At 36.0% G+C, this 25,124-nt stretch overlaps 1 protein-coding gene across 2 annotated transcripts; it reads right to left on the bottom strand.

The window, feature by feature from the left end:
• Positions 1–789: 789 nt before the first annotated feature.
• On the bottom strand, positions 790–24,947 carry LOC109102260 (cytoplasmic FMR1-interacting protein 2-like). 2 transcript variants are annotated; one of them, XM_042770219.1, is made up of 29 exons: positions 24,789–24,947; positions 17,048–17,197; positions 16,873–16,962; positions 14,384–14,461; positions 13,839–13,940; positions 13,397–13,578; positions 13,176–13,272; positions 12,626–12,754; positions 12,438–12,542; positions 12,261–12,349; positions 11,430–11,667; positions 11,055–11,347; positions 10,833–10,980; positions 10,588–10,741; positions 10,191–10,347; positions 9,667–9,763; positions 9,490–9,566; positions 9,290–9,398; positions 9,049–9,168; positions 8,660–8,859; positions 8,480–8,567; positions 8,222–8,365; positions 8,023–8,113; positions 6,978–7,112; positions 4,483–4,554; positions 4,264–4,358; positions 3,236–3,474; positions 2,968–3,115; positions 790–2,540 (listed from the first exon to the last, which is right to left on the bottom strand). In XM_042770219.1, the coding sequence occupies exons 2-29, from the start codon at positions 17,162–17,164 to the stop codon at positions 2,373–2,375; spliced, it is 3,762 nt and encodes a 1,253-aa protein (XP_042626153.1). In that variant the 5' UTR covers positions 17,165–17,197; positions 24,789–24,947; the 3' UTR covers positions 790–2,372. The 2 variants fall into 2 exon arrangements, with proteins under 2 accessions (XP_042626153.1, XP_042626152.1); XM_042770218.1 differs by lacking the exons at positions 790–2,540; positions 2,968–3,115; positions 3,236–3,474; positions 4,264–4,358; positions 4,483–4,554 and adding an exon at positions 5,084–6,177 and having other exon boundaries at positions 6,982–7,112.
• Between the last annotated feature and the right edge of the window lie 177 nt (positions 24,948–25,124).

The following is a 25,124-nucleotide window of genomic DNA, read 5'->3' as shown; positions in this document are numbered from 1 at the left end:
TCTAACAAAACAGACATAATGAGTTGTGTATTCATATTGACAAAGGACAGACCAAAATATTCATACCATCCTCAAAACTTGGTGTCAGTTTTTAAAAAAACAACAACTAGTTTATCTAGTGCTACGTGCCTCCTGCATTTGATTAAATGTTCTTAAAAACAAGACAATTAATTACATCCTATACAGACCTTCCCAAGGTGTGAGAAATGACAAGAGCTTACTGATTAAATCACCAATTGAGCATTAACACAATAATATTTAAAGACACATTCAATCTTAAAAATAAAGGTGCTTCACGATGCCATATAAGAACCTTTTTGTCTAAATGGTTCCATAAAGAACCTTTCTGTTTCTCAATCAGTTCTTTGTGGTGAAAGAGATGGTTCTTTAAAGAACCTTTGACTTAATGGTTCTTTGTAAAACCAAAAATGATTCTTCTATGGCATCGCTCGAAGAACCTTTTGAAGCACCTTTATTTTTAAGAGTGAAGTGTTCTTAAAAAAAAGAAGCTTTCTCAAGTTTCTTAAAGATGAAATAAAGTTTGAGGCTACATACACATTGGTACCAAAAATATCAAGACTACTTTGGAAACAAAGATTGACCGAAGGATCTGATTTAGTTAAAAGAAAATATTTGATGATTTATCTTTCATTAATTAAACTGCAAGATGTTTGATTGTGATAATCGAGCTTCAGTCTAGATTAAAATGCTGCTGCAATTTAATAGTTTGCATGAAAACCTAAATAATTTAGCCTAAATGCAAATAAATAAATAAAGCCAGCCAGCCAGTTTCCATTAGATCGTTTTTTATTTCATGGAAATACAACATAATTATAATTCCTGTTCAGAACAATTTGTTGTACATTCTATTATTCTCTCCTTTTTTAATTTAATTTTTTTTGTATTTCAAAACATGATCACTTGTACAACAATATGAACAAAAATCTCATGTCACAAATAGATCCATGATGACAATAAATTACACCTGTCATGCTTTGAGATTTTAAAACAGCACGTCCTTAATGTCAAAACATTTTTTCCCCATCATCGTTCACATATTAACCCTTCCAAGAGCAAGAAAAATCAACTTGTATGCATAAATAGATGACTGGAAAATTCCCATTTGATTCAACAGTTATTTAAAAACTGATTAAAATCAATCTGAAAACTCCAGGAAAAAAGGAAATAACAGAATATGATGAGCATTCATGAGGTTACATTTACAACAGCCACATAAATTACAAAACTGAACAGAACGCTTGCCAATCTGCCTAACACTGCTGAAGCAAAGGGCCTGTTAAGGAAAATACTGAAATGTTTGAAATTTTAACATCTGAAATATTTCTGGAAATTTTTGTAACCTTGATATTGAAACAGCAGATGTCCAATATTTTTGCTTTTTGTCCATTATTGGTCAAAGTAATGCAGTATCATAACTGCTGTTTGTTACAGTAAGAGGAGATTAAAGAGATATCATCACAGCACAAATCCAGTTATTAGTACTTCAGACCGGTGAACTGCTTCACTAGTTTACGTGTGGTTATTGTGTTGTCAAAATGAACAGATTAAAGACTGAGATTAAACTGACAGAAAAGATAAGAGAGGTTACTTTTCAACAGTTGAGGCAAATACTGATACCAGTTCAGTACCAATAAAATTTAAACAAGTACTACACGCAATTTTCGACAGCATCAAACAGCAACATTTACAATGATGGATGTTACAAATGCAAAGATCTGTAAACCAGTGCTGCAATGCAATAAAGATAACAGAATGCTGTAAACAATTTTGAGCTTAAAACAATTAGAAATGGGAGAAATTATTATGGACATTGTGTCCATATTTGTCAATAACTCAACATACTCTTGCTTTTTGGTCTGTATATTACAGTACAAACAATATTAGGATATATGGCATTTGTGAAGTACATGCAAATACTATTATAAATGAAATCTGTATGGGCATTGTTAAAAACAAAAAACTGACATCAATCATGTCTTCTTTTAATAGTTATTTATAATCAAAAGTCATTTATATTTACCTTTTTTTTTTTTTAACTAGAACTTAAACAACATTTGTTAAAACTTCCTCTGGTGACCTGGAAATATTTTCGGCAGTCCTAAATCTCTCAAACTGGTTCACTTCAAATGTGAAACGGATAGTGAGTGTTGATATTCATAAGGGTTAGATAACAGCTGGGGCAGACTGAGAAATATACTGTGATTTTTAACCATGTGGCGAGACTGGAGGTTTGTCTCTTATTTAAATAAAGCCGAGGCAATCCTGAAAGCTCTAAGGCTCTGTACACTACATTTGAGACCAATGTCACACCAGAGGAAGAATAGGATAGCTGGAAGTCAAACAAAGTTTATTTAACATGTGGTGGCCAGAGACTGATGTATAGGAGGCTGGAAACAGCGAACATGCTCCACAGTAGAACTATCTGTCTCCACAGCCTTCATGTACTTGTTGAGGATGGCAAAGATCTCGTTGTTGAGAATCTGATACTTTCTGATGCGGTCTGCCATCTTTTTCAGGGGCTGAAAGTTACATGACAAAACATTAAATACAGAAGCCCATATGTACAAGTTTGAACATTTACACTATTCTCAAAAGGTTTGGGGTTTGTTTGATTTTATGTTATTGACACTAAAAATACACTAAAACAGTAACATTGTGAATTATTATTACAATTTAAAAATATTATATTTTTTTGTTTTAAAATGTTTAAAGTGTAATTTATTCCTGTGATGGCAAAGCTGAATTTTCAGCATCATTACGCCAGTCCTCAGTGTCACATGATCCTTCAGAAATGATTCTAATATGCTGATTTGCTGCTCAAGAAACATTACCGACCCCCAAACTTTTTAAGGGTAGTGTATATTGGATAGCTAACGGTGTTAAGAGTTTCCTGCAATGATTTATTATTTTTAAATAGTTCATGTCTATATGAAATGAGAAACTTACCACATTCTTAATGATCTCATCTTTGCCGTCCTGCCTCTGGACCTTCAGCAAGTGGTAGCAGAAATCGAAGAGGTCAAAGCGACGTTGTTGTCCTAAGAGCACAATAATGGCACATCCAGCCCAGTTCAGACCATCACCGAAGCACTGCCTGAACACAAAAAAGCCCAAAACATTTCATTCAAATGATGTAAACCTAAATCAAATGCTTGCTATTTTTTGTGTAAATTACAAACTATTAAAAAAATCCGAGCTGAATGTATATGCATACTCTGCAGTGAACTCGTGCGTGCCCACAGGGATGCAGTACACAAACTGCATGGCGCTCCAGAGGCGGTGGAACTCCATGCACTCATCCACATGCATGACGCCATTGGTGGGGGGAGGGCCTCGCCACACACTGTCCTGAAGGAAGCTGCGAATGCGCGTCAGGATGACTTCAAACATGGACAGACCACAGCACAGACGCTCCTTCGTCAGCAGGTCTCCCTCTCGTGCTATTGCAATTTGCTATGAAAGGCAATTAAAAAACAAATCGTGTTAAAATGGAGACCAAATCCGCCTATTCATGTACAGCACTGCAGGCATAAACAGTCTAAATCCAGTGGGTACAGAAAAGAATCACTCCCTTTAAAGGAATCATATTTTGTTGCTTTGCATCCTGAAATAAAGACGGACAGCTGTATTTACTCAGTGCAACTTTTAACATCCAAGTGAAAGATAGAACACCAACATGTCAGAAAAAATAAAAAAACAGAATCACCAAGTTGGAAAAAGGATCACCCCCTCCTAAAAATGACTTGTTAACTCAATCAGGTGTAGTTAATCACCTTCTCAATGGCACACAAAGCCAATTGACTTTCAAATGTGATCAGTTGTGCTCATTTTAATTAGCTCAGCGTGAAAAGAGCTTTCCTGGAGCATTTCAGTCCTTGGTAGTACAACTGAAGCACTGTCAAAAGATGTCAAAAATATCAAAGGCTTTATCAATGCCTAGAAGCACAGTGAAGTCTATTACTAAGAAGTGGAAGGTATTTGGTACAACACAGACCCCTGGATCAGGATGTCGCTCCAAACTGGATGAAAGAGCCAGACTACTTTACTGAAAGAAATGTATTATTCTATTCAGCAAATATACATTAAACTGATCAAATGCGACAGCGGAGACATTTACAAAGTTACAAAATATTTCTATTTAAAAAAAAAAAAAAAAAAAAAAAATGAATGTGCTACTGTTATACATGTTGTGTTACTGACAAATGCAATGAGCATGTTGGCTCTGATCAGTGAGTGCCTCACCTGAGGGGTCCCAAGTCTCTCAATGAGGGGCACCAGGTGAAGAGGAGCATACTTTGCCTCCAGCCTCTTCATCCTCACCTCAAGTCGCTCACCCTCTGTAGACATACATCATTAAATGAAGATTTCAGCAGGTATAAAATTTCATTTATATAAAGATTTCTTAATCAGAAAGCAATTATGAGGAACATGATCTTGTAGTTTTTAAATGTAATTTTTCACCTTTGATGTAGACTCTTGGGAGGATGTTCTGGAATGGTGCAGCATGAAGCAAGTCACAAACTTCCCCCTGACACAGATCAAAAAAAAAAAAAAAAAACAACATGAATAAATAAAAAAAAATGCTTCATCACACTGTAAAATGAAATCTGAATCAAGCTTTACATACAAACCTCACACACACACACACACACACACACACACACACACACACACACACACACACACACACACACACACACACACACACACATCAGTGTGAAAATGGGTTAGTCGTAATATGTATGAAAATGTGAAAATGTCACAGTCCTAAACATGATAATATTTATGTAGAATTGATGTTGACTGAGAAGCTCGATCTGAATAACGGTAACTAATTATACCAAATATAGTATTGATAAAAGGATCTCATCCAATAATTTGATCACAAATAGCACTTTCTGATTCTACTCGAAAGTAAAACAAAACAAAAAAACTTGAAACAAGTTTAAAACATTTCCTTTAAATCACCTGCTGTGAACAGCATTTCTATTATTATGCATAGTCTCATATTTATTAGATATTTATATTTAAATAAATTATATAAATATTTACATATATATAATATTCATATTTCTGTGAGAACTTTTGATAGTTTTTTGTAATAAAAGGTTATAATATTTGTTGAAGATATGTTGGTTAGCCTATAAAAGGGTCTCATATTCTTTATTTTATTCATTTAACACAATATTTTTAACTTGGTCTATGCATGCATGCAGAATGTCCTTGGTTGTTGCGACATGCCCTACTTTTTTGAGCAACATTTTAGACATTAACTTGAAAAAAAAAATGTCTTGAGACTTGTGTGTTCTACGTTTCAGTCTGCTGTGCTTCATCTAGCTGTTTTTAATACAAAAATGGGTCATGTGTCTACCTAATCCAAACTGTAGATCACAAAACGTAGTTTTGAACATCCCTAACTATTAATATGCCTTCTATTAAACCTCTACATCAACATTTACTAATATAAAAACAGAAAGATATAAAATATGGGATGAATGATTTACTATTGTGGCAGTTGGTGTAAACCCTAAATTAAATGTAATGTGAAAGGTTAAAGGTCTCATGGCATTGACCTTCAAATCAATGAGGCACACAAATTTGAGCAAAAATCACTTCATTCACAATAATAAAACAAGCACCGAACAACACCCAAACAAGAAGAGAGAGACGACCAGAAGAGCACGCTGACAGAAACAATGTTAATGAGAGATCAGCGTGCAATGATCATTCGACATTCACTATGCTTCAGAGAGAGAGACCCAAACAGAAACAGGCTTCAGAAGAGTTACATTCAGAAGGAGAGAAGTGTATGGAAGCAGATGTGCACCAGTACGGGACGTCACAGGCAGCCAGAGAGGAGTCGTGACTGCCATGAAAGCAAGGAAGACTTCCTTTGGAGGAAATGATCCAAAACAAGCCTCTTTATAGTAACCCACTGGGCATGTGCAGAGTCCAAACGTCACGACAGTGCCAGACGTTCACAGCTCTGTATTACATTTCGAGTTTTATTCTCTCGTCTTGGTGACACTAGCATCCTTGAATCCATGGCAGAACACGGCACAAAAGTGACTAAAGAAAAAGTATAAAAACCAGGAAGAGTGTGTGTTCAGTCAGTTTGTGGTTTGGTTACATGTATGAGGCCTAATTCCTTACCACCTGTAGTTGTTGCCAGCATGTAATGAGAAATAAAGTAGCTTTTTAGGGGCAGATGGCAGCAGTGTCCACCACCCACACACTCGTTAATATACACACAGTAATTCATTAATATTCACATCCAGAAATGCACACATATTGGCATACACATTAGCGTACAACACACACTTTCTACAAATTCAATTCTGCCTCTTTATGCTCTTCATTTGCAAAGCCATGTCAGAAATGGGCCTTGAAATTTGGTGCGTCAACAGGATGCTTTCATTGTAAAAAAATATTTATTTAAAGCAAATCATAATTATTCAGAAGAAAACAAGGCATTTTATGAAAGATCAGACCTGCCAACCTTGGCAAAGTATTATGAGAACAGCAATAGTGCAAAGCTTAGTTTATATTATTTTGCACCATTTTGCTTTGCACTTATTTCCCCATATACACCACCATACCATGAAGAAAACAATGCAATCATTTATAGTTCAGACAGGGATAACCCACTTTTTTGAATATCAGCCTTAAAATGTGGATTTACAGTCAATTATAGCATAAGGCTACAAGGAAAAATAAAGTGAAAAAAAAGTCTCTCTGCTTTAGTTGCCTCGTTGAACACAAAGGTGGCACCACATTTTGTGTAGTTTGGAATCGCAAATATTACCAGTATACTTTGAGGTCAAAATGCGTACCTGTTACACAAAATGTGTACAAGTTGGCAGGTCTGAAAGATTAAAGCTAAAATAGAAATCAACTTTGAGATTAACTGATCAGGACTAAGTCATGCAAATAGGAAAATTAAGTCAGAAGGGGTCTCACCAGAGCTTGCTCGATGAGCAGACAGAAGAGGATGGCGTTGCCCACCTCCCTCAGACTCTGAAACACATCTGTCTTCAGCTCAGCGTACTCAATGATGTCCTTCAGCTGATGGTGGAAGAACTCCAAGATGCCTGACAAACGTTCCACATTACATAACTTAAAAAACACTCCAGGCTAGGATCTGACATTCATATCCTTAAGTTACAGCCTTCTTAACTTTAAAAAGCTATAAAATGTTTTATAAAGTGTTATACAAATTGTTATAATTCATTCATTCTACTAAATTAACAAATCAAATTGACAGCTCTAATATAATTCCATTTACATTCATGCATTTGTTAGACATTTCTATCCATTTTTAAAGGCTTAGATAGCATATAATGTTTTTTATTATTTTAAAATTAGTGCTGTCAAATGATTAATCACGATTAATCACATCCAAAATAAAAGTTTTTGGTTACATAATATATGCGTGTATGCTGTGTATATTTATTATGTATATATAATTGCAAACACATGCATGTATACATAAGAAAAATATGTTATGTTTATATATATAAATATATTTATAAAAAATAATATAAAATATAAGAATATAAATATATAAATGTATATACATGTAAATATTTTCAAAATATATACTGTATGTGTGTGTATTTATATATACATAATAAATATACACAGTACACATACATACAGTATGTAAACAAAAACTTTTATTTTGGATGCGATTAATCGCGATTAATCATTTGACAGCACTATTTAAAATCTTTTGTTTTCATCTTATTTTTTGAATTTATTCTGTTTACACACTGATGGATGCATGTAAGATAGGCTGCTGCATGAATAGGGCATACATAAATACATAAATCCTGTAGCAGATTAAGACAGGTGGAGATAGGGGAGGTGGAGGGACTCTGACAGTGGCGCAGGACCAGCTTACAGTGAATACTGCACCAGAATATAATATCTAATACTTTTAACCTCTGTACTCATTATTAGACTGTGACACAACTGGAGAGTTACTAGCTCTGATCTCACCTGGTGATCCGTACTCATGACGAGGGAGACGGCAGATCTTGGGCATCACCTCTATGAGGGTTTTCACATACTGCAGGATGGTGCCTTGCAACTGGAAAAGACAGATGGACAGGACAAGTGATAAAACAAAATGTTAAAAAATATTGGAGGAGCGCATGAAAGAGAAACTACATGTACACATAGCAGAGAGACAAAATACCAAGCTCTTGACAATCTTGAGCAGCTCCTCCATCACCACAGCGATGCCCTGGTAACCAAGAAGACGGCAGATTGTTTTGAAGTGTGGAGGACCCACAAAGTTCCTGTAGGAACTGTAGATGTGGGAGTAGGCAATGTTCAGAGGCTGAAAAACAGAGTGAGATGTTTAAAAATAGACATCAATAATCTCTAGCACACTGTATGTAACACATTCAATTCTTTGGTTCGGTATCACAAACTAATCATGCTGCTTACAGACCTTGGACCCATATAAGTAGTAAGGCTGGACATTGGCAGGTTTGTCCCTCTGAGGCTCCTGGGTAAAGGGAATGGCTGTCCGCACAAACCTGTTCCATGAGATTTAACAATTTTATCAACATTGCCAACTATAACGAACCACATTAGTACAGATCTGAATCTACAACTTATGTTTACCAACCTGTTGGTGGAGCCATTGTAACAGTAGTTTGGTAAGAAGTCAAAGTTGAGTTCCCAGAAGACATGCAGTGTGATGCGGCCGTAAGGAGCAGACACGTTGTGATTGGCCTCACGGAACATGGCGTCAAAACTGTCCAGGGTCATGTGCTTCGAGAGCAGGCGATGAGTCAACCTGTTGATTTCCATCAGCCATTCAAGCTCCTGAAACACACATGACCAAAACAATTTCAGTTTAGTTGATACTCCAAAGTTCTTAGAGTCCTTAAATTTCTAAATCAAGATTATTCAATTTTAAGATGTCAAAATGGGTAAGAAAACTGTCTGCAATACTGAAGAAACAGAGATTATGATGACGAATTCCAAAACAGTCTAAAAGCACAAGATTCTCACCACTATGGAGGTGAGGTCCTCGCTCTCAAAGCGGCTGATGGCCTGATCCAGGGATTTGTACATGGCTGCTGAGATCCTCTGGGTTATCAATCTGTTCAGGTCAATGGAGCGACCCAGCAGCTAACAATTCAAAAACATGTTGAAAGATTCATCATTTACAGAGGATCGAGAGTGATAGTAAGTTTGCTCTACATTAAAACAGAGTTGTCCATTCTAATTGGAAATCTGTGTGTTGTCACACCTGTACATGTCTCTGTTTGAGCAGTGTCTCGTAGCGGTTTGAAGGCGGGTATGGTATGATCACACCGTAGTTCTTACACTCCGCACGGAAGCGTTTGTCTAGGAGGACACTGTGAGGACGAGAAAGAAACATACAATCTATAGCAGAATGATTTCTTTGTTTTGACCTCTGAAGTTAAGATGAGGCAGGGATATTGTTACCTTCCAGCCATTGCTTTGTAGTAGGCAAATATCTGGTCAGCTAACTTGTACACAAACTGATCGAAACACAGGTTGACCTAAAATTAAAAAGAGATTGCTTCAGTTTTTACTTGAGATCCTTTTGTACGGAAGATAATAATGAACAATTGATAATAAATAAGTAGATAAACAATCTACCTCGGCCTCTATCTCATCATAGAGGAACTGCTTCTTGAATTTGGTGAGGGCGTAATAACCACTATCATTATAAAGGTCCAACGGATACAACACATATCTGAGGGGGAAAAGAAAGATTAATGTCAAAAATGCTATTATCTGACAGACACAATTAATGTTCATATACACTACTGTTCAAAGGTTTGGGGTAGGTAAGAAGTCTCTAATGCTGTTGTTACAATTTAAAATAACTGTTTACTATTTAAATATATTTTAACATATTTTTTTTCCAGTAACGTCAAAACTGAATCTTTAATGTCTCATGATCCTTCAGAAATCATTTTAATATGCTGATTTGGTGCTCAAGAAAAATTTCTTATTACTGTCAATCTTGAAAACAGTTGTGGTGCTTAATATTTTTATGGACATTGATATATACGATCAGTTTAACACATCCATACTGAATAAATAGAAGACTGACTCCACAATTTGGAACGCTAGTGTAGCTTAATACCCAGTATAAACTTTGTGTATGTGGCACATACTCCATCATGGAGGGCTCTTTGGTCTCCAGAATGTGGTCGGTGAGGATCCAGGGCATGGACATCTCAATGGGGAACTGAATGCGACGGCCCATAGTGAGCTCCAGAAAGAACTCTCGGAACCACAGTTGGGACAGATCACAGCACTGCTGCAGGGCCTCTGACAGCCAGTCAGGAAAGAATGAGAACGTCATGAAAGGATTGCAAGGATTCTCAGTCTACTCTCTGTTGCTGTGAAAACTATGAATATGAAAGTAAAGTGACGTGTGGCCAAGTATGGTGACCCATACTCGGAATTTGTGCTCTGCATCCAAGTGAGCACACACACACCCAGAGCAAATGCACTTTTCATATAAAGATGATGCAGTTGCAATACAGAAAACTGTTGCTGTTGTCTCACCACTAAAGTTCAGGAGATGGGTGAAGAAGAAAGACTGCTTGTGGAAGTCCTCTATGGCCTGAACGATGGGGCCATCCAGACTGCTGCGAAGAGTCTTCTTAGAGCCACTTTTATCAGCAATGAGAGACTCCAGCATGGTGCGCACCATGTAGAGCTACAGGACCGTGAGGAGCAGATACTATTCAGAAACAAACTTAACAAATAGCATTAAATATCATCTATGTTGAAAACACAGTTTGACTGACCTGTGTGCTTGAGGGGCCAACAGTGCGACGAGGAACTTTGATGTCAAATCCTCCTTTGGGGTCCTTCTCTCCCCGCAGACAGGGATCATTAGGAGGTTCTCTTCCCCCTTCCCAATCACAGATGGTTTTACGAATTGCCTGAAGTACACTTTAAGGAAGCAAGGAGATAAGTAATGCCCAAAAAAGTATGTTTTTTTTTTTTTAATGTGGTGTACATCTTACCTAATGAGGACGTTCTTTTTCTTGCGCACAGCCTGTCTGAGTGGCTCTCTCAGAGTCACTTGTGCAAAGTCCTGCAGGGCAGAGTAGATTGTGTGCCTGATGGCCTGGTTGAACACGCTCTCCATCCGTCCCATCAGAACCTGGAGACCCTTGATCATAGCAATGACCTCCACCAAGGCAAACTTCTCCTCACTGGTGTAGTTGTAGCGTGTGGCGCGCTCATACTCCTCAGCTGTGCCAGGACAGTCCTTATTGCAGAACTTATCAGTCGGGTGGACTAGTTTCCAAGAGTACTAGAGGACGAGAAGACAGTTTAATTGCAAGATAGACGGAGAAGTGGAATGCTGCAAACTGTTTAAATGATCTCAGACGTACCACTTCCATGACATGAGTGCTCCACTTGGACAGAAGCTGCAGTCCTCTGAGTGCCAGGTCGAAAAGCTCCTTGTATTCCTCATCAGACTTCTGACTGTCCAGCCCTGATCCAGTCACCACCTCACTGTTACTGTAGCGCGCCAGCTCAGAGATAAAGCGGATGTGGTCGTCTCTGATCTGCACCATCTGCTCGCACAGGTTATACTGTGGACTGATGCTGCTCTGAGTGCAGGTCCACCTGAGAGAGAGAGAGAGAGAGAGAGAGAGAGAGAGAAAAAACACTATTAAAAAAGATGTACACTTTTTGAAAGAAGTCTCTTATGATTAAAAATACAGTGATATTGTGTAATATTATTACAATTTAAAATAACGGTTTTCTATTTTAATATATATTAAAATTTAATTATTCCTATTATTGAATTTTCAGCAGCCATTTCTCCAGTCTTCAGTGTCACGTGATCCTTCAGAAACATTCTAAAATGTGCATTTGCTGCTCAAGGAACATTTCTATTATTCCAACATTTATTCATGTTGAAAACAGCTGTGCTCCCTAATATTTTTGTAGAAACTCTGACAATTTTTTAGGATTCTTTGATGAATAGAAAGTTCAAAAGAACAGTATTTATTTGAAAAAGAAATCTTTTATAAAAACATAAATGTCTCTACTGTCAGTTTTGATGCAACTTTTGAAAAAAAAAGTTACTGAGTCAAAACTTCTGAACATTTCATTAACCAGTCAGGTAATGCTAGCAAGAGAACTAGTATCAGATAGAAAGCAATGCACTTTTGGTTACAATATCGTGTCATTCATAAACTAAGTCGATCACTCACTTGGACTTGTTCTCTTCATAGTGGGCACTTGTTTCTATGTACCGTGACAGCTCGATCTGCATGTCTCCAAACAAGGGCACGACCTGAAGCTTTGAAGGCAACCAAACCAAATGTTAAAATCAGAGAATTATGACAAAAACAGTCAGTTTTCAAGAGATCCAGAAACTTTGTCTTCACCTTAAAGAACTTGTCGATTTTGCTAAGGTTTATCCTTTTCTTTGCATCCAGTTTGTAGATGTTGCTGACATTTCCATCCATCAAGTATAGGCCAAAACCCATGACCTGAAACACAGAGCCATGCCTTCATCTGTAAGGCTCTCTTTAAGCCGAGCCTAAAAAGCTTCTGCAGGAATGGACGCGCTCACCTTTAGCAGCATGTGTTTCTCACTGGGGGTCAGGTACATCTTGTTCTCGTAGTAATCCACAGAGATGTTGACAATATCAGCCAGCAGTTCCTCATAACCTGGGATCACCTCCAGCTGCTGGTGCAGACACTGGACAAAGATCACATAAAACATGACACACTGCATGCAAATGTCCAAGTGAAACATGAACACAGAAGCTTTGGAGGAGGACCAGGCTATCCATGAAAAAACACTTTTATTTTATGCCTGCTCATCACACAAGCCTAACATATGGTTACAGTAGTTGTATGGATCACTTTTATGATTCCTTTTTAGTGTTTTGAGTCATTGTTGGAGCTTGACAGCCCTAAGTTACTTTAAACTATCAATGTGTTGCATGAACTGCATAACAAATAATTAAATCATTATTGAGTGCCACAGAAAAAAATAAAAGTACTGTATACAAAATTGGAACATCAACAGCAACATAAAATAAATGTGTAGAGTAGACTATATTCAGTGGACTGTTCCTTTAATGTAAACTTTAAACCATATTTTAAGTTACACATACCTGTGTAATTCTGTTGTGATTGGCTAAAAACATAGAGAGGTTTTGGGACTCTTGGATAGACTGTGGGTCAGCCATCTTTCTCAGGAATTGAGCCGCTCTTTAAAGATGAAATAGCATTATAGAACTTTTATAAATATTTAATGTATGTGTGTATATATTATAGTATAAAAAAATAAAATAATAAAAAAAACCTTTTTTAAATGTAAACTTGACCCTTATACCTCTTGTAAGCAGAGTGGTCATTTTTTACACTGCACTTCATGTTCTTCAGTTCGTCCAGCACAGCAAACATGTTGATAAACTTTCCTAAAGTGAGGAGGTAGGCCTCGGACACAAAGTCCTTCCTGCGTTCAGCATGACACAGTCGCTTTACCTCGCTGCAGAAACGTTCAGTGGCCTTGCGCTAGAAGGAGAGATATCAATGTTAAAGCCATGTACTACCAAAATGTCACGACTCTAAATACTAATTTTGAAAGCACAGCAAAAACATATTCAATACACTCCTTTATTTGAAATTTTAAATATGAATATAAATATTAAGAAATTAATGAGCAATAAGTGCTTCTCCATTTTCTTAATAATATTGTTGTTTGATGAATAACCATGGCATTTCAGGATTAATAAGTAATGAATGGAGTTCAAAGAGTTTTATTCCTCTCTCACCTGGAAGTACATGAATTTCATGAGCTTGGTGACCTCAGGTTCCAGCACCTCCACAGTCTTCTCATAGATCTCCACTCGGTTTGGCTGCTCGTTGCACTTCACCTGATATGCACAAGAGGGCGTCATGAAACTGGCCGGATTCAGAACTGGGGTCATAAATAATGAGTCTTTTCCCTGCAGTGAGTGCAGGGCAATTATGTTGTTGAACTTGATCATTTCAATCATATCTTAGGGTTCAGATTCTCTTCAGACAGAAAGCATATCTTAAAAAAAAGTCAATTAATGTAAAACAAGACTTAGCACATAGTCATTCGAATGTTGGCAGCAACATTCAAAATTCAATAAATCTATGTACATGTAACTTGATAGATGATACTCTAGCATATTCTTATTGAGTTCTTCTTCTACACCACGACTTCCCTGATAGTAAAAGCGTATGTGGGCCAGTAGGCCAAATTGTGCATGATTTTACTAGAGTACTGAGAATACACCTCAAATCAGACCACAGTTACTGCATCGGACGTCACGTGTGTGTGTGTGTGTACCTGAGGAATGGCTCTGGAGCAGCTCCTCCAGGTGTACAGCATGACAGCATACTCATGCCCCTCCTCCAGCATTTCATTCTGAGAAAAAAAAAACAGTTTAAAAAGGAGGAAAAAGAACAACAGCTATAAAGGAATCACTCACATAATCTCCTGCGAATTCGGTATAAATGTCCGATAATTTTTCTGACCTCATGCTTTCGAAACAACAATCCATCAGACACTTATTTGTTGGAAGTGACCATTATTGCTACGTAAAATAACTAGATCCATGTTTCTTACAGGAATTATAAGCATTCGCAAGGCAGCAATGATGGTATAAAAAGCTGTAAGAGAGGGAGAAAGTCTAGACAGTTCCGCTGATTGAAGTGGAGGCAATTTAGTTTTGTCATTTCATGCTGCATACATTTAGTGTAGACTGGATATAAGAGTCCCTAATTATGCTCTACTTTCCATTAATAAATCATGCAGCCTGGATTTCTGCCAATCACAATTCAGCAGCATTCAGCAAGTATTACAATTAAGGCTTTGCAAAATTGACTACTTTTCTCTAGTCTAAACAACTAGATTTTCCAACCAAGCGTATAGAAAGAAGAAGGGAATTGTAATATGGTAATAATATGGAATAATTTTGGAATATTGGAATAATTAGGCTATGGAATATTATTATTATTTTTAGAATTCTTTTCTCTGAACTTTTCCCCAGACCCACTTGTGGCCTTTTGCTCGTCACTGGAACCAATGGACTACTAGTCCTTACTAATTAATCATCTACAAAACATCTGAATGGAGTCTGTATGTTAAGCAAGTTGATTAAAATGTACAAAAGTGAGAAGAGACAATAAAAGTATGAGGGTATGATTTCAATTGTTTCCATTGCAAACACTGTATTAACTCCTGAACCCAAGTTTAGTCAGACCAAAGCATTCATCCGGCCACCTATGTACAGCATACAAAGACCACATTTATGCGCTCATTATAGCTTTAGCAGAAGGTAGCTGAAGCAAACAGGACCTCCAGTCCTTGAAGACTTCTCTGTTTCACTGAGTAATGTGCACTCCTGTTTGACAGTCCACGCACATCCACGAGCCACTGAGCTGTGAGAGGAAGAGGTGGAGTAACTGCTTCAATACCATTTTTATCCAGCACAAATCCCCACAGAAACAAAACTGTACAAAACAAGCATAAAGAAGTGTGTCTTTGTGAAAAGGTGTTTGCCCTGAGCTCTCTGCCTCACACCTCTGCTAAAACAGAAATGAAACTGATGGGGTTTTTATATGGCACAAAACAGCTTGCCCAGCTTTTACATGCCTGACCCTTAAATAGTCATTGCTGTTGCAAATCTGTTGATGTGGTTTGAGATGCTCTGACAGATGGATGTTCATTTAAGAAATTCACACATAGCAATCTATGTTTAGAATAATGAAATACCTTCTTTTAAAGTCCTCAAAAAATAAGTTCAAATTTAGACTTACATGGCATACAATTTTACATGCAAAAAAATTTCAGTCAAATAGGATTTGGAATATTCTTCCAAAGTCACAAACCCTAAGAAAAAAAGTACTGTTGCAATACCAGAACCAGATAACTACTGGTACTTATTATTTGCCACTGTATCATTCATATACCATGGTATTTAATTGTTTCTTTGAATGAATTCAAAATTGTAATTTTTTGGAATGATGCTTATCAAGGTTGCATTTGATCAATAATAGAGTAAACAAGTAATTCTGAAATATTATTACAATTTAAAATATCTTGTTTTCTATTAAAATGTCAATTATTTCTGCTGAAGTTGAATTTTCAGCATCATTACTCCAGTTTTCAGTGTCACATGATCATTCAGAAATCATTCTAATATGCTGATTTGCTGCTAAGACACATTTCTTATTATCAATGTTCACAACAGTTGTGCTGCGTAATATTTTTGTGGAAATTGTGATAATTTTTTTTCATCAGTCTATGACGAAAAGAAAGCATTTTTTTTGAAATAGCAATACTTACGTAATATTATAAATGTCACTTTTGATCAATTTAATGCATTCTTGCTGGATAAATGCTGGATGGATATATATATATATATATATATATATATATATATATATATATATATATATATTCACAATTAAAAAAAAAATATTAACTGCAAACTGTTACTTCAAGGTGCTTCACAGAACACCTTGATAATGGCAGTTTACATTTTGAAAAAACACGGTTTTATAACAAAACCTAAAATATGGTAATGTCATGGTAATTTTTTGTAAGTAAATGCTTTGGGAAGCTGCTCTGGGCTTATTTAAATATTGCTGTAGCAAAAAAAAAAAGATAAACTGAATGACAGTTTCTGCTTCTCAGTGCCCTTCTGATAAAAATTTCAGAAATAACTATAAAGAGCAGCTTTGTTATAATGCAACATCCTTTTGTTATTGCTGCTCTGGTCACATGACCAGCAATTCTAATGTGCTGTTTCACAGAGTCCTCTTTCTACTTACCATGCTGGAGTGCACAGTGGCCTGTTCAATGTAGCGGGCAATACCAGTGACAAACGCATTTCTGTCTTCGAAGTTGGTGTCAAAGTTTGCCTAGTAACAGACAGAAGGTCAGTCCAATTGTACTGTAAACTCTGCATCCAACAACAACTATAAAATAGCATTTGTGTAAATGTACCTGGTACATGATGGAGGATGGTGGGGGTTCGATGCATGGCTGCTGGTCTGGGAGGGGAAGCTCCTCCAGCAGGTCCACATTGGACAGCGCATCCTCCAGGGTCACGTGGGTTGTCATGGCGACACAGGTTCACTCACAAAACAGTCCAATCTGAAACATACATAAACCATGAGCTTCAACACCATCAGACAGTCTATGAAACACTGGCATTTGAAAAATAAAAATGTCATGACCTTGAAATCTCTCTAGTTAAAATCTTTCACCTGGCTTCACTGGTGGAATTCAATTAGTCTCCAAACACAAGCGATGACTTGGCTGCCAGCAAATAATAAGAACTAATGAAATGTTACATATTATGCATGTTGTGCTAGTTTTATTATTTATAATATAAAGGAGGGCGATACTAACCAAAACCTGACATGAGTTATTTAATTTACGTTAATGATATATAATCACCGTAAAGTAAAAAAAAAAAAAAAAAAAAGGTTTAAAATTTTAGTTACCACTAAAAATGTCATAATTCAATTAAATAAGCAATTTCAACATTATGTGACTTTAGACATAACCTAATGTGTTAACGTGAATAAGCCAAGATGGTCATTTTGATGTACTTTTGTGTGAATTTTACTATATTTGCAATAAGCCACGAATAACGAATTGAGCTGTCCTTTACGGTTTATTACATGTTTAAAATCACTTCAACGTAACATAATATAATATAATGGTAACAATTTAGAATAGGGAATACATATTTACTATTAACTCCTTTATTATAGTATTATTTCCCTGAACAAACTCCTAATTTGCTGCCTTTGCTCTATATTGTATAAATGAGTAAATCATTCAAAGTTATTCGCTTTATAAGTCATGATCTTATTTCTGTTTTTTGTTTACTATTTTTTTTAAGTACCTAATACCATGAACTAGGGCTGCACGATTAAGACAAAAATCATAATTGTCGATTATTCCCTTGAAATTGTAATTGCGATTATCACAATTTACACTGAATGATGTTTATACCACTGTTCGATGCAACTGCATGCTGTATTTTATTTTATATGAAAATAAACAAAATAAACTGAAAACACTCTGACTGAAAAACATTTAGTGCTTTTCTATAGTATTAAGCCTCAAAATGTCAACTATACATCGAATTGGTTTCTTCTTTAAATTATAAAAAAAAAAAATTAAATGGTATGAATGGTATTATAATGTTATACTAAAACTAAAATTAAAACAATGGAAAAACCCTTAAGATAACATGTAGAAAGAAAGAAAAAAATGCATCTTAAGCACGCTGAATAACATAAGTGAACGATTAACTGCCGCTTTGAACAATTACGTAATTGTGGCATCCATAATTGTTATCGCGATTAGAAATTCGATAAATTGCGCAGTCCTACCAAGAATGACACATTTCTAAAATAAACAAAAATAGTTTTTATAACTTTTACAAATGCATCTCAAGACCCCTGCATTCTCAGGAAGTGTGGTTTGGTGAGGCGTATTGCCGATTTTAGACCCAAGGCTGACTTTTGACTTTTGACAAAACCAATGCCTTGAATTAGAAGGTACTTCAATTGCTCCTGTGCAGAAGGCTGCAGAATTTATGTATATGACAATCTTGGGCAAACCTGTCAAAGAAAATTTATTCATTTATGGAGGATGAAAAAAAATTATGAAAGAGAAAGGAGAATTGGGATTGGAAAATGTTGGATTGAAAGTTAGGTTGCCCACATGTCCAACATATCTGTTATGTTACAGCACGAATAAATTTCCGGTCTTAAGATGTTTATGTCTAATATATGATTAATCTGTCCAGAACAAGTGATAAGAAGTGGCCTGTTAGTCATCTGTCCAAGAAGAAGGCTTATTTTCAATCTTTACCTTCATTAAAACTTAAGAGAGCATGGAAACATGGAGTTTGTTTGACCATTAAGCATGGCACATGTAGGAAGAGAAATGGCCTGTGGTCACCATGTGATTAAATAAGGAGCCTATATGGAACAACGGCTCTTTTATGAGTAACCGAACAAACAGGAACTAAGTGGAACTTACGAAGTGTGAACAACAAACAGTAGGAGAGAAAAATGATGACGCATCATAGCAACAACACACAGAGTGAAGGCTATTCATTGTGCAAATGAAAAACATTCTAGCAAAATGACCAAAAACAACTTACAATATATCTGCAGGCTCTACCTGCGCCATCAAATGCAACTGGAAGAATAATGACTTTTTCAACAGATTTTGGGGAGAATCAAATTTTAAAAGGCTTATTTTACAGTTGTCTGTCCCCATTAAGCTGAGGGAAAAAGCATTTTAACCTCACAAAATGACACAAAACAACTTTAAACTGCACTCTCAACAGGTTTGGTGGGTTCAACCCAATGTTAGTTTCAGGTGGTTGGAGGTCACAGCAGAATCACATGACAGAATAACTGTCTCAGACCTTTCACAGTAGGTCAGGGTGGAAACAACACTTGATCAAAATGCTGATGGCCACAGAAAGGGCCAACATCAGGTCTTCACAAGCACAAACTAGCCATGGGATGCATGCCAAGTCAAATCAGTCAAAGTCATGGTACTGAGTTAGTAAGTGCTGAAAGCTACGACAAACTTTTCCTAACAGAAAAGCCCATTGTTAATATGTCACTTGCCATTTTTCTTGTACAGGTCACTAACAAATGCATGCTGATACGCTCAACAGCACTTTAACAATACAGATTCATCTATGCTCCTATAAAATGGGTGGGGTTTCCTTTCAGCATTTATGTATCTCACAATGTCATGTAACCATGTATTTCAGGAGTTTTCATTTAGACAACAGCTCTAAAACATGTGACGCTCCTGTTCTGCTCAGCTGCTTCTGCAAAGCTTGTTCAAGTTCTGAACTGAAAGAAAAATTAAGCTCCGCTTCAAAAACTAGTGAGCCATTGTTGTGACAAATCGGTCCCCCAAGAGATTCCATTGGCTCAAATATCCTTAAGTATGCTAATAAGTTAGCGCCTGATGATAATTCCTAAAAAAAAAAATCACATTATGTCATTAGAACTACATTGTAATGACCATTAATGTCTGCTTTATTTAGCTTAAGTACTAGCATAGCATACAGATGACAAATTAGCCTTATTCACAACACATCTGCACTTGCCCTACATGCATTCGCAACAGTCTTTAATTATATAAAAGATCAAAATATTTCATTTATTAGTTGATTATTATTTTATTTATTATCATTCATTAAACTTCACAGACTTCAATAAAGTAACTAAATGGAATGTCAATGCAATAATTATGATTAAAATACACATTTTGCTCAAATATTTTGCATCCAAAAGTGGAAGTACTTCAAATCTCTTCCCCCTTTTACAACAGAACCATAAACTGCAGTACAAGAAAAGTGTTCTGCAGCCAGTTAAAGACTAAACCATAGTTTGTTTAGCAAAGCATTTTTTAAATAAAAAGAATAACATACATGTAGCAATTTTATCTTCTGTTTCCCCCTGCTACAACAAAAACATACTCAACCATGACTTCAAAATTGAGACACGTAACAAGCATCATTATGTACCATCATTTCCCTAACATTTTAACAAATGAAATCGCATTATATATTAAGAAATTACATTATACATATTTTGAATGAATGTAATTAGTGTATCCTTAGTACAACTAGTTGATGAAGACCTTATTTACAAGAAAATCCAATTTTTCACAACACCATCTTGCTACCTACATAGGAGTCTGCCTTCAAACGCAGAATTCTAGTCATCATGGAACCTCATAAGTGACTCATATGTAACGCTCTCATTAATATTCTGTGTGAGAGACTGTGAACACAGCCTAATCACACATAACTGGAGTAAAACAATCGATTTTAAAATGGTTGAAACTACTTTTTATGATTATCTAATAATAATAAAAAACCTCAATACACACTTCATGAAGGTGATCATATCTAATTGTGTAATATTCAACAAACAGAGCTGGTCAAAAACAAAAAAATCAAAAAAGAGGATGTACTTTGAGCCCTGGGTGTTTCTGCACATTTTAATCTGTTGAAAAGAATCATGTAAGGTGGCATGAGACATGTTCAGACTGATAACAACCTCAGAGCTGAATCATTGTCATTCAAAATGGGACTCTTGGAAAAAAAAAAAAACGTCCATGACACCACCACGTTCCAAGTGGAAGAAGTGATCTGACAGGGAGAGAGAGAGAAAAAGTGGTGGAGACAGAGAGGTAGACGCTGTGCCTGTGGAAAAGGATCCTGAGATACTAGAATAAACTTTCCCACAATGGCTGATTCCCATTGTACAGTGGGGTGCACTTACTACATTCCTATAAGTTCAGTGAGCATGACAAAATTGCACTACCACCGACATAAATGCATGAGCCACATGCCTTTCACTGACATACTACAAACATGTTATCAAGGATACCAATTCCAACCTAAATCCATGCTTTTTTCAGTGGTCTATCCCAGTGGTTACCTTAACCTTTTTGACCCCGAGGCCCTCCACTGTCCACAACAATATTCAAAGGTCTCATGATTTTTCTAGTTGTTTATGATTTACTGTATAGAGATTACGGATAATGTTTTCCAAAAAATATTTTTTACTCACAATTTCTACCTGATACATAACATATTCTAGAGCTTGTCAAAACTATTCAAATGTATATTCATAAAATTTATGAAAAAAAAAAACACCTACGGTGATTTTAGTGTAATTTCATTTAAATGTGTGTATGTGTGTGTATACACACTACTGGTCAAATGTTTGGGATCAGTAAGACTTATGTTTTTAAAAAATGTCTCTTATGCTCATCAAGGCTGCGTTTATTTGATCAAAAATACAGGAAAAAAACAGTAATCTTGCAAAATGTTATTATAATATAAAATAATGGTTTCTATTTTAATATCCTTTCAAATATAATTTATTTATGTGATGCAAACCTGAATTTCCATCAGCCATTACTCCAGTATAAAGCATCACATGATCCTTAAGAAATCATTCTAATATGCTGATTTATTATAAGAATTATCAATGATGGCAACAGTTGTGCTGCCAAATATATATATATATTTTTTTTTTTGGAAACTGCAATACTTTTTTCAGGATTCTTTGATGAATAAAAAGCTCCAAAGAACAGCATTTATTCAAAATATAAATCTTTTCTAACAATATAACTTTGCTATCTTTGCTATCATTTCTTAATTTAATTTAATCCTTGCTTAATAAAATTTTTAATTTCTTTCAATAAAAGAAAGAATAAAAATTTACTGACCCCAAACTTTTGAACTGTAGTGTATATTGTTAGAAAATTTATATTTTAAATAAATGCTCTTCTTTTTAACCTTTTATTCATCAAAGAATCCTGAAAAAAAGTATCACAGTTTCCAAAAAAATATTAATAAGCACAACAGCTTCCAGCACTGATAAAAAAATCAGCATATTAGAATGAATTCTAAAGGATCATGTGACACTGAAGACTGGAGGAAAGATGCTGAAAATTTAGCTTTGCATCACAGGAATAAATTAGATTTTAAATGTATATTAAAACAGAAAAACTATTTTACATACATCATAAAAATATTTCACAATATTAAAATTTTCCCTGTATTTTTGATCAAATAAATGCAGCCTTGATGAGCATAAGAAACTCCTGACCAGTAGTGTGTGTGTATGTGTATATATATATATATATATATATATAAAATAGCATTTGTAGCTGACCACCACTGGTCTAGCCACATAAATAACCTGGTCCAGACATAAGGGTCATAAGGGCTTCCACCACTTAAAGAGACTCACATTTGGCTCTCTTCAAGCCTTGAGCTACAATTAGTCAGGCAGGCGGGACGTGTAATTGATGGCTGACTGAAAGATTCTCCTTTCTGTACAGACAGGATACACTGAAACAACCCCTCCACATACTCTGGACTGTTCATGGTTGCATCATTCAGTTGTAATTTCTGAGATGAGAAAAAATGTGGTTGATGATGTAGTTAGGCATGCATCATTTCCATCAGCAGGTGAGACAGTTTCATTATGAGTGCTGTTCACCATGTGTTTTAACACTGATAACATTTGCAGGTAAAAATGATACGAACGGTTTTTCATCTGTATTCAGGAAACTAGTGGTTCCTTGTTCCCTTTCAAAGGAGCATGTCCATAATTTGAAATGTGTAAGTGATATACAAATCATGGCTCAACATGCTTTAATGAATGATAAAGGATTCTGCAGGAAGTTGCAGTTAAAGTCAACATGAAATTAAAATGTACCCTATTTTTTAGTTCCATGTTATTGACCTTGTAAATTTTAATGGTACTGTAATAAATCCAGCCTTTTCTTACAATTGACTGTGAAGTGTTGCTACTTCTGTTTCTTCACAGCTTTAAGGTGTGGACAACAGTTAACTTCTTACTTTACACACTTCTCTCAAGAGTACTTGATTAGTGAACAAATATGTCTGTATTGTACAAATGACCACTAAACTGGATATTAAACTGTTAACCACGTCAACATACTGATGCTACTTTCATGTCACTTGTATCACTCCTCGTTTAAAAATGGTTATTACAAAATGTTTATTACAACTTCAAACTGTAGTAAAAATGGCCCTGGAGGACTTCAGTTTTAATTCATGCAAATAAAACTTTGATAGATGGCTAGATTATAAACCCATAAAGACAATAAAAACATCAATCACAATTTCAACCGGTAAAATATATAGAGCTTAATAAGAGAGAGAGAAAAAAACATAGAAAGAGTTTACTTTAAATTAACATGGATTGCATATTAATACATAAAATAATAATATTGTTACAGTGTTGGTTTTGTTGTTGGCCAATAGCAGTCTACATTGTAATGGACTATTTTCCTTAAGGTTGAAACTAATTTAACTAAAACGTTGTATCATATTATTTTTATGTTCGTGTATTTTTAATATCATAACTAGCATTGTACTAAGCAGGATATCGTATAATAAGCTGGTCTTTACCTCGCAATATCGTTTATTTTGTCCGTCAGGCTGCAAATGATAATTTCTGAATTACATTAAGAGCTTGGACATTAACTAACATTAACATTAAGGTTAACTAAACCCAATTCTACGACATAAAACCCCAAAATATTGGTATTTAATCATAACATAAGCAAAACCCATCCACGCATTTAAAGGAAAAGGCTTGAATCAGTCATTTAATGTGTCATACAGCGCATTTCTTAATCATGAAAGGAGTCAAAATAACGGTTCGGTTGGCATTAACCCAGTCACCGGACACCAGCAGCACTAGCACGCTCGACAGCTCGTGGAAAGAACGGTTAAAAACATCCCAAAATGTACTTATGGCAACAAGACACGACACTGACTGTTAAGTAATCTAATTGTGCTCTAATGTAAACAAATGAAGATAAAACGCGTTCGATCACACATGAGATGTGTGAGATAAGTGCGCGCTCACCCCACCCATAAAGCGGAGAGATGCTATCTATCAGCACCTCCATCATAATGAACCATCTTCACCAAATTAGTGTAAAACGCCCTCAAACACGCACATAAAGGCGGCTGGCTTGAAACAACATGTAAGCCGTTTTCGTTGACTGAGAAATATGACTGAGCATCATGTTGGGGATTAACGTTACACGCGCAGGTTGGTGTCATCATCTCGCGCGCACCATCGAGCGAGCGCTCTCATCTCTGTAATTCATGAAAATATTCACATTTACCTACCTGCTAATTGCATGTCCGCACTTAAACTAACGGACGGTCAGTGCAAAGCGGGGAGAAACTGTGTGAAATAGCGTTTGCTCGGTGGAGTAGAATTGATGCTCTGGGCTCGGTCTCTATCCGCTAATCCACCCCACACAAAGAGCAGAAAATGGCTGCAAGTGCATGCTCTTAAAGAGACAGGCACCCATTTAAATCAGCATCTCTGGTGTGAGTCATCAGTCTGCATGGTCGATTTTTAAAATTCTTCGAGTAGTGGATGATTTTAGTATGAATATAAACAAAGAAGGTAAGAGGAGTGCAAATTCTACGGTGTTTTCTATGAGTATGCATTGTCAT

The sequence above is a fragment of the Cyprinus carpio genome, chromosome A14 (genome assembly GCF_018340385.1).
Source record: "Cyprinus carpio isolate SPL01 chromosome A14, ASM1834038v1, whole genome shotgun sequence".
Classification (NCBI taxonomy): Eukaryota; Metazoa; Chordata; class Actinopteri; order Cypriniformes; family Cyprinidae; genus Cyprinus; species Cyprinus carpio.
The sequence above is the reverse complement of the archived record's forward strand: the minus strand, read 5'-3'. Positions and strand labels throughout refer to the sequence as shown.

Bases quoted from the DNA above. Each gene is read 5' to 3' on its own strand.
- LOC109102260 (XM_042770219.1), bottom strand. From the start codon at position 17,164: ATGACAACCCACGTGACCCTGGAGGATGCGCTGTCCAATGTGGACCTG. The intron at 13,579-13,838 runs GTGAGAGAGGAA...CTCTCCTTCTAG, and splicing joins TGAAATTCATGTACTTCCAG to CGCAAGGCCACTGAACGTTT. The intron at 8,114-8,221 runs GTATTTTGTCTC...TGTCTTTTCCAG, and splicing joins TCAAGATTGTCAAGAGCTTG to TTGCAAGGCACCATCCTGCA.